This window comes from Bufo gargarizans, chromosome 7 (assembly GCF_014858855.1).
Source record: "Bufo gargarizans isolate SCDJY-AF-19 chromosome 7, ASM1485885v1, whole genome shotgun sequence".
Classification (NCBI taxonomy): domain Eukaryota; kingdom Metazoa; phylum Chordata; class Amphibia; order Anura; family Bufonidae; genus Bufo; species Bufo gargarizans.
Window position 1 is genome coordinate 76,873,500 of NC_058086.1, and position 14,544 is coordinate 76,888,043.

At 44.0% G+C, this 14,544-nt stretch overlaps 1 protein-coding gene across 1 annotated transcript in view; it reads right to left on the minus strand.

Moving 5' to 3' along the window:
• Positions 1-13,788: 13,788 nt before the first annotated feature.
• The window catches only part of TXN2 (thioredoxin 2), a 172,079-nt gene continuing 171,323 nt past the window's right edge, over positions 13,789-14,544 (minus strand). Inside the window, exon 4 of the mRNA XM_044302245.1 lies at positions 13,789-14,070. Within this exon, the coding sequence (XP_044158180.1) occupies positions 13,954-14,070 (117 nt within the window). The 3' untranslated portion in view covers positions 13,789-13,953. The remainder of the gene's footprint in view (positions 14,071-14,544) is intronic.

Below are 14,544 nucleotides of genomic sequence, written 5' to 3' on the forward strand. Positions count from 1 at the left end.
GGGATCTGTGGACGACACTTATGGGGGATCTGTGGACGACACTTATGGGGGATCTGTGGACGACACTTATGGGGGATCTGTGGACGACACTATTATGGGGGATCTGTGGACGGCGTAGTTATGGAGAGGGGGGTCTGTGGACGGCGTAGTTATGGAGAGGGGGATCTGTGGACGGCGTAGTTATGGAGAGGGGGATCTGTGGACGGCGTAGTTATGGAGAGGGGGATATGTGCACTGTTATGGGCATAACAGTGCACAGATCCCTTTCCTCATAACAGTGCACAGACCCCCCTCCCCATAGCAGTGCCATAGACAGATCCTCCCCATAGCAGTGCTATACACAGACCCCCCCCTTCCCATAGCAGTGCCATAGACAGATCCCCCCTCCCCCTTCCCCCTAACAGCCCCGGCCCCGATGCTTGCATCTTTATTTTACCTTTTTACAATGACGCTCCCGCTCCTGTAACAGCCAGGCAGAGCGGACGGCGGCGTAACGTCACTCAATCACGTGACGCGCCTGCTCCGCCCACTTCATGAATGAAGGAGGCGGAGCAGGCGTGTCACGTGAGTGAGTGACGTTACGCCGCCGTCCGCTCTGCCTGGCTGTTACAGGAGCGGGAGCGTCATTGTAAAAAGGTAAAATAAAGATGCAGCGACCGCCCGCCCGCCCGTCCGAATAGCAACGAATCGGCGATTATTCGATAACTGGATTCGTCGACAACGAATCCAGTTATCGAATATAATCGATTACATCGATTAATCGTTGCAGCCCTAGACTTGTCAGTAAAAGCAAAAAAAGGAAGAGACCACTGTGGTACTCAGCAGAAGTGGCCCAAATCATTAAAAATAAAAAGCTAGCATTTTGTAATTATAAAAAAAAACAGAGCAATGAAGATAAGGAAATCTACAAGATTAGGCAGAAAGAGGCCAAGCAAGTTATAAGAACTTCTAAAGCGCAGGCAGAAGAAAAACTAGCTCAGTCTATGAAAAAAGGGGATAAGACATTCTTCAGATATATAAATGAAAAAAGGAAATTAAAACAAGGAATAACTAAATTAAAAACAAAGGACGGAAGGTATGTAGAAGAGAATAAAGGGCTAGCCGACTGCCTTAATGAATACTTCTGTTCAGTTTTTACAGAAGAAAAAGGAGAAGGACCTCCACTAGAAAGGATGACTAATAAATCGTTTGATGCATGTGTCTTTACAGAGGAAGATGTTCTAAGTTTGCTGTCTAAAGTGAAGACAAATAAGTCACAGGGGCCTGATGAGATACACCCAAAATTATTAAAAAGAGCTTAGTGGTGAGCTGGCAAAACTGTTAACAGATTTATTTAACCAATCATTAGTAACAGGAGTCGTCCCGGAAGATTGCAAATTGTCGTGCCCATTCACAAGAAAGGTAGTAGGGAGGAATCGAGCAACTATAGACCAGTGAGTCTGACATCAATAGTAGGCAAATTAATGGAAACCCTATTAAAGGATAGGATTGTGGAACATCTAAAATCCCATGGATTGCAAGATGAAAAACAACATGGGTTTACTTCAGGGAGATCATGTCAAACTAATCTTATAGATTTTTTTGACTGGGTGACTAAAATAATAGATGGTGGAGGTGCAGTAGACATCGCATATCTAGATTTTAGTAAGGCTTTTGACACTGTCCCACACAGAAGACTTATCAATAAACTGCAGTCATTGAGCATGGACTCCCATATTGTTGAGTGGATTAGGCAGTGGCTGAGTGACAGACAACAGAGGGTTGTAGTCAATGGAGAACATTCAAAACAAGGTCATGTTACCAGTGGGGTTCCACAGGGATCTGTACTGGGACCAATTTTGTTTAATATCTTCATAAGTGATATTGCAAAAGGCCTTGATGGTAAGGTTTGTCTTTTTGCTGCTGACACAAAGATATGTAACAGGGTTGATGTTCCTGGAGGGAAACGTCAAATGGAAAAGGATTTAGGAAAACTAGAAGAATGGTCAGAACTCTGGCAACTGAAATTTAATGTGGATAAGTGCAAGATAATGCACCTGGGGCGTAAAAACCCAAGGGCAGAATATAGAATATTTGACACAGTCCTGATCGCAGTATCTGAGGAAAGGGATTTAGGAGTAATTATTTCAGAAGACTTAAAGGTGGGAAGACAATGTAATAGAGCAGCATGAAATGCCAGCAGAATGCTTGGATGTATAGGGAGAGGTATAAGCAGTAGAAAGAGTGAAGTGCTTATGCCACTGTACAGAACACTGGTGAGACCTCACTTGGAGTATTGTGCGCAGTACTGGAGGCCATATCTCCAGAAGGATATAGATACTCTAGAGAGAGTTCAGAGAAGAGCTACTAAACTAGTACATGGATTGCAGGATAAAACTTACCAGGAAAGGTTAAAGGACCTTAATATGTATAGCTTGGAAGAAAGAAGAGACAGAGGGGATATGATAGAAACTTTTAAATACATAAAGGGAATCAACTCGGTAAAGGAGGAGAGCATATTTAAAAGAAGAAAAACTACCACAAGAGGACACAGTTTTAAATTAGAGGGGCAAAGGTTTAAAAGTAATATAAGGAAGTATTACTTCACTGAGAGAGTAGTGGATGCATGGAATAACCTTCCTGCAGAAGTGGTAGCTGCAAATACAGTGAAGGAGTTTAAGCATGCATGGGATAGGCATAAGGCTATCCTTCATATAAGATAGGACCAGGGACTATTCATAGGATTCAGATATATTGGGCAGACTAGATGGGCCAAATGGTTCTTATCTGCCGACACATTCTATGTTTCTATGTTTCTACCGCAGCGGAATTATGGGCAATATAATAGAAATTATGAACATAAATATCAATCCAATAGAGAAAATGCATATGCATATGAGCCAAGTTTTGGGAATGGGAACGAGTATATGCACCAGCAGAACCACATATACCAGCAAAATTATGCTGGCCATCAGGGCAGCAATTATGACCATAGCTATAGAGGAGGTCAATACATTGGGAACTATGAGCAAAACAATGGATATAGAGGACACCAATACAGACAGCCATATAAACAGCCGTATCAGGGAGGAGGATATAAGGGAAAATCAAAATGGAGACCACAGGAAAACTATAGAATTAATTACTATGAAGGAGCACACCATGAAGGCAACAGCTACGGTGATAATCAAAAGAGGGACAATAGTGAGGGAAACAGACTAAGTTTTAAACAACAAAGTGAGCAGAATTTTCCCCATCAGAGTATAAAAGGGGTTCAGAGGGAAGGAGAGACAAGAGAACTGATAATGAGGACACCACAAAAAAGAAGTTTAGTAGAGGAAGACGGGGAAAGGGAAAGGGGAAGAACGAGCCCAAAAACCAAAAAGATCAAGGAGACATAAGAGGGATATTCAACTTAAGTGATCACATTTTAACAGAGGGAGAAAAGAGTGTCCTGAGCAAGGGCCTGAAATACGCGCCCAATCAGAAGATAAATAAATTTGAGGCATTTCTGGATATTCACAAATACATTCGGAAAATCAATATGGCCAAATATTGGATCAGTAACCCTGCATCACAGAGTAAAAACCCTGTAGAATTAGACACACAGGTTGAGGAAAAGGAAGGGATTGTGCATACACACATGAAAGAAAATCAAAGTTTTTTCCTAAAAATCGGAATAACGAATGCGTGGAGGCCTTTAAAACAGGCTTGTTAAAAGAGCTAGAAGAGATGGATATGAATAAGGTGAAACAAAATCTCAGTTATAAAGAAAGAAAAGCCCTAAAAGATCTGGAAAGAAACCCAGATTTAATAATTAAGTCAGTTGATAAAGGATGGGGGGGGGGGGGGGGGGTTGTTGTAATGAATAAAGAAAAATATGAAGCAGAAATGGCGAGACTTGTATCGGATGTAACAACTTACAGAAAACTGAAAAGTAACCCTACCCAGGAGTAAAAAAAGATCCTTGATGGAATCTTGAGAGAGGGTTTTAAAAAAGGGATATTAGATAAAAAAAAGAATATGAATACCTTACTGTTCCGTTTCCGGTAGTACCAGTGATATATCACCTGCCAAAGGTCCATAAAAACCTAACTGACCCCCCAGGGAGGCCGATAATTTCGGGCCTGAATTCACTGACATGCAGAGTTACTGAATATATTGATTTTCACTTACAGGGATATGTGATGCAGAATCCCTCGCACTTGAAACATACTGGAGCTGTGTTACAACTAATTAAAGACCTAAGTCCCCCTACCACTAATACTTGGATGGCCACAATTGATGTGGCATCATTATATACAGTTATCCCGAAGAAATTGGGTTTGAAAGCTGTAGAAGACAGGATAAAAAAAAGATGCAAAAATAGGGGATCAACAGGGAACGTTTATCTTGGAATGCCTCAGTTATTGCCTTGAATATAACTACTTCTGGTGTATAGACTCGCACTATGTACAATGTATCGGGACGGCGATGGGGGCGAAATCCGCCCCAAGTTTTGCCAACATCTTTATGGGGGCATGGGAAGAGACTACCATCCTTCCCACACTAGGAGCAGACACCCCAGGGGTAAATTGACCTTCTGGAGGAGGTATATCGATGACTGTCTCCTAGTGTGGGAAGGAGGGAGAGAGGGTCTTGAGTCCTTCATCTGCCAGTTAAATAACAACGACTGGAATCTGAGATTTGTGGGGGAGATCAGTAATAATTCAGTTAACTTCCTAGATTTGTGCATACGGATAGAAGACGGCCAATTCATAACCAGCTCACAATTTAAGGAGACAGATGTTAACTCCTACATTGATATGACGAGTTGCCACTACGGGCCTTGGCTCAAGAATATCCCGAAGGGACAATTCAAGAGAATGGCACGTAATTGCACAAAAGTGGAAGACTATAGAACACAAAGTAATGTACTAAAAAGTAGATTTGTTGAAAGGGGTTATGATGAGGCAAACCTGGACCTATGTATAAAAACTGTGGAAGTGGAAAAAAGGTAAGAGAATAAAGGTACAAGAGGAAAAGTGAAAAAGGATGATAGGGACTACAAGTTCTCGTTTGTGACAAAATATTGCTCCATGTCTGATAATATTAAAAGAATGGTGAAAAAGAACTGGGGGATATTGAAGAACTGAATTATACCAGATAACCCCTCCTTCATTTTTAAAAAAGCGGCCAGTATCAGAACAAAGCTTGTACATAGCGCCATTCCTCAAGTGAATATTAAGCCAAATAAAGAGGGAGGAAAATTCACCTGGTGTGGGTTTTGCGCAGCGTGCAAAAATCGGAATACAAAAGAACGACAGAAGAATATTAACAGTATATTATCCAAAAAGAATGGAATTGAGTTCCGTATAAGAGGGAACTGTTCCTGCGAAAATGAGAGCATATACGTGCTGGAGTGCCCTTGTGGGCTCCAGTACGTGGGCAGGACAGTAAGGAAGCTTAAAATCAGAATACAAGAACATTTACGGAACATTAAAAAAGGTTTGATTACCCATAGTGTATCAGCCCATTTCAAACTTGCGCACGAAAAAACCCAGTGGGGTTTGAAATTTGCTGGAGTAGAGATTGTTAAGCCACACTGGCGAGGGGGGGACTCATTGGCACAAATTAATAAAAAAGAGGTTGAGTGGATCTATCAGCTAGGGACCCTACAGCCAGGTGGGCTGAACATTGAATTTGATCTGAAACCATGTATATTATAAAATACCTCGATTTGGTTATGGTATTTGGGTTTTCCTCACCTCGCCTCTTGAGGACCTTCGAGTGACGTCAAAGGGGTTGGATCGCTCTGATAGGGCGGCGTCACGGTGTGACGTGGACGTGGATAAAGGGGGAGGCGGGGTCGGGTATACCTGAGTGACGTCCCAGGAGAGGGCGGAGCCCAAATGACGGCACTATGAATATTAATAGATAGAAGATATTGAGAATATGACGGTCAATGCTATGATGTGAAAGAACGATGTGTAGCAGATGATTGGAAAAATGTACCTATTAAGCAAAGCTGCGGCATAATGAAAGAGTGGATATGGAGAGACGATGTTTGTGGTTAGGCTGTTTATTATAGCAAGAATTCTGATAAGAGCAAGGCTGTTTATGGAAAATGTATAATTTGAAACCATGTTTTTGTAATTTCTGGATATGATCCAGATAAATACTGATTTATGTAATGAGACAAGCTGGGCTATTTAAAGGGCCCTATTGCGCATATTCGCAGTTCGCCCCTGAAGAAGCGAGGCAGCGAAACCCGGGTCGGGCAGGAACGCGACGGTCTCAAACGATATTGTTATATGCCTTTTGTCAAACAACTCTTGTGAGTAGAATAAAACGTTTTAAAATCATTTGCTAAAGGGTGCTTCACTATTGTGCCAATCTCCTTAAACTCCATAGAGGAAACAGTCTGTGGAAGACTAGACCTTTTGGGGTTAGAAGGAAAGGGGCCGGAGCCCTATGCCATCCACTGTTGACCGGGGAATATAGTTTCAAGCAGCGCGGTTCCAAAACTTTCATTACTTGTATCCAGTGTGAACGACCTACCACACTATCCTGGAACCTGCAGCAGCGCAAGTAATTGCCCTTACTGGGACACAGGACTGACTTTCATTGTTATTTCATGTATGGACGCCGGCTAGGGCCCCCACGCAAGACGCAGATTTATTGGCTTGGCGTGGATGCATTTGTTAAGAGAACAATATAACGAAAGGAACGTGCGCTTGTTGTCTCTAGTGCGCCTGATCAGCCGCTGGAGATAATGACGCTGTACTGTAAATAAACATGCATGAGGATCGTAGTAACTTTATCTGGCATTGATCACTGAGCAAGGCTGGATAAAGTTCGCTCCAGTGGTAATGGTAGATTATTGTATACATGTGTTTGTTGGCTAGGGTATTCTAAATGATGATGTCTTGCCTTCCTATGTCATCACTTCCTGTATGTCATCACTTCCTGTTCCCTTGTTTTGGGCCAGCCCCTTTTACACCTTTTGTTAGTAAATAAAAGTGAACAGACTGAGCAGGGCAGGGCAGATGCTCAGCAGAACTTGACATGAGAACACCTTTGGCTGACTGCGATTGAGATTTATAACTTTCCTTACACAAAGATATTGGAGAGCAGATTACAACTATTTATATTTATATTTCAATAGACACTAGTGCATCAGCCGGTGTGTAAGAAACAGAGCGGTGCTGCTGTGCCATAGCACGGGTGTAGTAAACAGGCACACATGGCACCTGGTCTGATTGGATGGTGAGCATATACCATACATAGCACATGGGAGGCTGATGCCAGGGTGGAGGAGGACCAGGACCTGTGGACAGAGCAGTGGGTGAGGGCTCTGCAGGTAGTCGCCCCGCACACTGCACGCAGCTGCCCCAGCAAGTGAGAAGAGGAAATCCCCATTCAATTCTGTAATGTTAGAATGCTGCCCTGCTACGTAGTGATCTTTGGCCCCGTTAAGCCTCAGTCTAAGGGGACCCTTCTGCAGATTTTGCCACTTTTCCGCAGCAGACATTTTAGGGCGGTTATCCAACGCGACTGCTGTAGAATATCTAAAATTAGCTGGTCAAGTAAAAGGTTGCATGCAACAATCATTAAATAGGTGGCCGACAAAAAAAAGGGGGGTCAATGGGCGGAGTTAAGGGGGCGGCAAAATTAGCTTTTGCCTAGGGTGGCAAAAATCCTTGCCTTGACTTATTCTTTACAGATATACCATGACCTGGATAAATGAGAACCTTCACAGACATACTGGAACAGAATAGAAGTCTAGTTATCGAGCCCTCTGACAAGGGTGGTAATGCGGTTTTAGACGGTATCATATATGAAAAGATGGGTCTGGCTATACTTAGTAATACTAACTTCTATCGCACAATAGAGAAGAACCCAGATCCCATCTTTCTAACTGAATTAGGCCTCATGCACGCGATAGTATTTTTTCACGGTCCGCAAAAACGGGGTCCGTAGATCCGTGATCCGTGACCGTTTTTTTGTCCGTGGGTCTTCCTTGATTTTTGGAGGATCCACGGACATGAAAAAAAAGTCGTTTTGGTGTCCTCCTGGCCGTGCGGAGCCAAACAGATCCGTCCTGAATTACAATGCAAGTAAATGGGGACGGATCCGTTTGACGTTGACACAATATGGTGCCATTTCAAATGGATCCGTCCCCATTGACTTTCAATGTAAAGTCTGGAGTCCCTTTTATACCAGCGGATCGAGTTTTCTCCAATCCGATGGTATATTTTAACTTGAAGCGTCCCCATCACCATAGGAACGCCTCTATGTTAGAATATACTGTCTGATATTAGTTAGATCTGAAAACTCATTTCCGACAGTATATTCTAACACAGAGGTGTTCCCATGTTGATGGGGACGCTTCTAGTTAGAATATACTACAAACTGTGCACATGACTGCCCCCTGCTGCCTGGCAGCACCCGATCTCATACATACAGGGGTCCGTGATCAGCACAATTAACCCCTCAGGTGCCGCACCTGAAGGGGTTAATTGTACTATCATATCCCCCTGTAAGAGATCAGGGCTGCCAGGCAGCAGACCTCCCCCCTCCCCAGTTTGAATATCATTGGTGGCCAGTGCGGCCCCCCCCTCCCTCCCTCTATTGTAATAATAGGTTGGTGGCACAGTGGGCCCCCCCCCTTCCTCCCTCTATTGTAATAATTCGTTGGTGGCACAGTGTGCGCCCCCACCCCCCTTCCTCCCTCTATTGTAATAATTTGTTGGTGGCACAGTGTGCGCCCCCCCGGCCCCCCCCCTTCCTCCCTCTATTGTGATAATACGTTGGTGACCAGTGTGCGGCCTCCCATCCCCCCCCCCCCCGATCATTGGTGGCAGCGGAGTTCAGATCGGAGTCCCAGTTTAATCGCTGGGGCTCCGATCGATAACCATAGCAACCAGGAAGCTACTGCAGCCCTGGTTGCCATGGTTACTTAGCAATAGTACAATAGTAGAAGATTCATACTTACCTGCTGGCTGCTGCGATGTCTGTGACTGGCCGGGAGCTCCACCTACTGGTAAGTGACAGTTCATTTAGCAATGCGCCGCACAGACCTGTCACTTACCAGTAGGTGGAGCTCCCGGCCGGACACGAACATCGCAGCTGCCAACAGGTAAGTATGAATCTTCTACTATTGTACTATTGCTAAGTAACCATGGAAACCAGGACTGCAGTAGCGTCCTGGTTGCCATGTTTACCAATTGGAGCCCCAGCGATTAAACTGACACTCCGATCGGAACTCCGCTGCCACCAATGATCGGGGAGGGGGGGGGGATGGGAGGCCGCACACTGGCCACCAATGTTGTTAATACTATAGAGGGAGGGGGGGCCGCACACTGTGCCACCAACAAATTATTACAATAGAGGGAGGAAGGGGGGGGGGGGGGTGGGCGCACACTGTGCCACCAACGAATTATTACAATAGAGGGAGGAAGGAGGGGGGCTGAAGGGGTTAATTGTGCTGATCACGGCCCCCTGTAAGAGATCGGGTGCTGCCAGGCAGCAGTCTTGTACACAGTTTGTAGTGTATTCTAACTAGAAGCGTCCCCATCACCATGGGAACGCCTCTGTGTTAGAATATACTGTCGGATATGAGTTTTCACGAAGCTTTGCATCTTCGGATCAGTCTGTATGAAAGTAACCTACGGCCACGGATCACAGACACGGATGCCAATCTTGTGTGCATCTGTGTTCTTTCACGGACCCATTGACTTGAATGGGTCCGTAACCCGTTGTCCGTCAAAAAAATAGGACAGGTCATATTTTTTTGACGGACAGGATACACTGATCACGGTCTCGGCTGCAAAACGGAGCATTTTCCGATTTTTCCACGGACCCATTGAAAGTCAATGGGTCCGCGAAAAAAAAAAAAAAAACGGCACAACGGTCGTGTGCATGAGACCTTAAGGGAACTTGACAGTATTGGCCTCAGACAAAAACTCATCAGTTAACATAGGGCAGATTTTCCTATACCTAACCACCTGATGACAGCGACTTTTTATTAATTGCCTAAAATACATAAAGGCGTATCACCTCTCAAGGGACGCCCTATAGTCTCAGGGGTGTGAAGTTTAGGAAAAAATAGGATTAGCAAACATTTTGTTGAAACATTGCCAGCCTATATTAAAGACACATCAGATCTACTCCTTAGACTTGAGGGGATCTCACTAGATGAAATGCTTCTTGCATCATTTGAAGTAGAAGCATTATATAGTTCAATTCATCATCACTTGGGTCTTAAGGCAGTAGCAAGCTTCCGTGCCACTAAAAATACTGCTCTGGTGACACACAATAAATTTGTTCTTGACCTTCTAGAATTCAACCTTACTAGGAACTATTTTAAGTATAATGGCTGTTATTACCACCAGCTCAGGGGCACCGTGATGGGAAGCCCCTGTGTGCAGTCTTACGCAAATTTGCTCCTGGGCTGGTGGAAGGTCAATGTCATCTGCCCGGATGATCTCAGCCACTGGCATGAACATATCTGCCTGTGGCTGAGATTCATTGAGGACATATTTATTCTTTGGAAGGGGACTAAGGCCTCTTTCACACGGGTGTCCTGTTTTTTAGCCCGGATAAGATGCAGGTGCGTCGCGGGAAAATGCTCGATTTTTCAGCGCGAGTCAAAACATTATAATGCGTTTTGCACGCACGTGAGAAAAATCAGCATGTTTGGTACCCAAACCCGAACTTCTTCACAGAAGTTCGGGTTTGGGTTAGATGTTGTGTAGATTGTATTATTTTCCCTTATAACATGGTTATAAGGGAAAATAATAGCATTCTTAATACAGAATGCATAGTACAATAGGGCTGGAGGGGTTAAATTTTTTTTTTTTTTTAACTCACCTTAATCCACTTGTTCACGCAGCCCGTCTTCTTCTTTGAGGAATAGGACCTTTGATGACATCACTGCGCTCATCACATGGTCCATCACATGATCTTTTACCATGGTGATGAATCATGTGATGAGCGTAGTGACATCACCACAGGTCCTTTTCCTGTGCACAGCAAAGATAAAGACAGAAGAGAAGCCGAGCTGCGCAAACAAGTGAATTAAGGTGAGTTAATTTATTTTTAACCCATCCAGCCCTATTGTACTAAGCATTCTGCATTAAGAATGCTATTATTTTCCCTTATAATGATCGGGTCTCCATCTCGATCGTCTCCTAGCAACCGTGCGCGAAAAGCGCACCGCATCCGCACTTGCTTGCAGATGCTTGCGATTTTCACGCAGCCCGATTCACTTCTATGGGGCCTGCGTTGCGTGGAAAATGCACAAAGAGGAGCATGCTGCGATTTTCACGCAACACACAAGTGATGTGTGAAAATCACTGCTCATCTGCACAGCCCCATAGAAATGAATGGGTCCGGATTCAGTGCGGGTGCAAGCGTTCATCTCATACATTGCACCCGCACGGAAATCTCACCCATGTGAAAAGGGGCCTAAGGAATCCTTCAGTAATTTTGTGGGGAGTCATTAACAAAAATGATCTTGGTGACCCCCAGCGTATGCAATGTCTTGATATCCTAATTCAAAGGGGCCCCAACAACATGATTACTACAGAGGTATTTAGAAAAGCCACCGCCTCAAACAGTCTACTCAGTGGGAAAGTGCAAACCCATACCCTCTGAGGAAAGGAATCCCAAAGGGCCAATCTATCAGGCTATGGAGGAATTGCTCAAACATGCAGGCTTTTAAACATCAGACCAATGATGTGTGCCATAGGTTCTGGGAGAGAGGCTATCCAGATAACATTCTGAGGACAGCATTTGAATATGCTTGTCACTCAAAAGGGGAAGAACTGTTAACCCCTAAGAAAAAAGATACCCATCAAAAGCAACCAATTCGGATTATTGGTCTCTTTGATAGTGAACATGCTGAGGCGAGACAAATCATTAGTAAATTTTGGGGCATATGTCATGACCCAGACCTGAAGGAAGTCATCGGTCCTTATCCCAAGATTACATACAAGAAGGGGCGGAGCCTGAGGGATAGGTTGGACTATAGCCACTACCAACCCCCCCCCCCCCCCCCCCTACAATCTGACACATGGTTATCACGGAGACCAAGGGGGATGTTCTGATACGGCAAATGTGTTGTCTGCGGTCACGTCTTGATCATGAAAAGATTTAGATCGGCATGTACAGGTCATGAATAGGACATCAGAGACTTCATCAACTGCCAGACAAGCGGGGTGATCTATCTTGCTAAATGCACATGCCCACAGGATTACATAGGCAAAACGAAAAGAGAGCTTAGAATTAGGGATCATATTAATGACATTCTGAATAATAAGCACAAAAGTGTAGCTCGACATATAAATGAGGGACATAATGGGAACATATCCTCCATTTGCATTAAATATAAGCATATACCCCAGAATGGGGGTGACTGGAATGGTGCTATCCTCAGAGCACAATCGAAATAGATATTTAAAATGAAGAGTGTTACCCCTGATGGTCTGAATGAAGTGCTTTCATTTAAGCCTTATAATCAGATACTATGAGATGTCTTAATTTTGCTCTTTTAAGCAATAATCATACCGCGATTTTAAACTGGTGTGATACGATTTCAGATAGATCCTATATAATAGTCAATCTCTTTATTATATGTGGATGACAGTCCTTGAGGGGATCTGCTGGCGGCATCTCTATGTTGCCCTTCCATGACCTCTAGTGTGTCACCCATATATATGTATTTCTTCATCATATATTTGCCTATGTAGATTGGTGGCTAACACCAGCCTCCTCTTGTATATACAGTAATCTTTTTTTGTATATTATAAGCAATGCAGACTAATAAGAATTTTAGTTAAAGGGATTCTGTCATGACATTTGAGGCCTATAACCTAAACATCTGGCCAGGTCTCTACTAATAACCTGAATCCAAAACTGTCCTTATTAAATGTGCCTGTGGCTCTATTAGCACATAAAACAGGTATTTATAACCTGTCATACACCTACCTAAGGTGCCCAAGGGGACATCGCTTCATACAGGGTGCCCAGCTGCAGCCATCTCTGTCTGGTGCCCAGCGCCGCCTTCCCTTTCTATAGAGCCGCCTTCCTCACATCAGTGCCGCCTCCGAAATGGTCCGCTTCCTCAGCCAGATCCCGTGCGGCTGTGACAGGATGGCCGCAATAGGGCGGTCAAGGCAGGTTTGAGCGAAGTGCGCCGGCCGGCGCGTGCGCACTTCGCTCAACGAGGCCGCTGCCAGAGTCCACACGGGCGCATCAGGTTATACCTAGTGCGCATGAGCGGGATCTGGCTGAGGGAGAGGACGATTTCGGACATGGTGCTGAGGTGAGGGAGGCAGTGCTGAGGTGAGGAAGGCGGCTCTATAGAAAGGGAGGCGGTGATTTCTAGTGGGAAGGCGGCGCTGGGCACCAGACTGAGATGGCTGCAGCCGGGCACCCTGTAAGAAGACACGTCCCCTTGGGCACATTAGGTAGGTGAATGACAGGTTATAAAAACCTGTTTTACGTGCTAATAGAGCCATAGGCACATTTAATAAGGACAGTTTCGGATTCAGGTTATTAGTAGGGACCTGGGCATATGTTTAGGTTATAGGCCTCAAATGTCATGACGGAATCCCTGTAAGCACGACAAACAAACCTAATGGGGAAGCGTCAGTCATCCCCATGGTAGCTTCTCAGCTGCTCGTGACACTGGTGTTACTGCTCAGTGAGTGAGGTGGGAGGGCGTTTGTGCAAATTAGCCAGCTCCAGCCCTCCACCCCAGATTAGACTCAAAACCTACCCCTTTGCAATCAGCTCATTAGAAAATAATTAAACAAGAGATTCTCAAATTGTAATGTAAAAGTTTTAGTTTTATATATTAAGTAGGACTGGGGTATGACGGGTATGAGAGGAAACTTGGGACAGAACTGTTTAAAAAAAAAAAAAAAGATATTAATATTCTGTTTTGAAAATTATAAATCACAGTAAGTTGTGTATCTGTGAAAAATGTTATGGTCCGATCAGTTTCTTAACAAAAGCTTCTAACTGATCATCCTCTTTGATGCCCACAAACCGATCGCTAATGGCACCATTTTTCATAGCAAGAACTGTGGGCACAGCAGATACCTGTAGGAGTGGAAACAGAATAAAAAAAAGGAAGAAACATTTAAAAACATTGTTTGACAATAATGAACACACAAATATTGACAATGGTAAGATTATTCAACAGCAGAGCTCATAGTTTAGTCTATTCTAACATCTGGCACCTACCAGATTTAGTCAGGTCAAAGTACAACTCCAATATAAAAAGCTAAATAATTGAGTTCTCTGGAAACCAAAAACAAAAATCTAACACACCTAGATAGAAATGTTGATTTGCTGCAAAACTCGGCATGCAGTTATGTCTACAGCAGGTATGTCAATAATTACAAGTGTGGTCTGATTAGACACTGTGTTTTGCCACAAGAGGGCTTAAAAGTGCTTTCCCTGCTGCCCTATTAACCCCTTCAAGACCAAGCTAGTATTTACATTCAGGACCAGGCCATTTATAGCAATCTTTCAGAAAATTTCCCAAAACAACTTTTTAAGAACAAGTTTAGG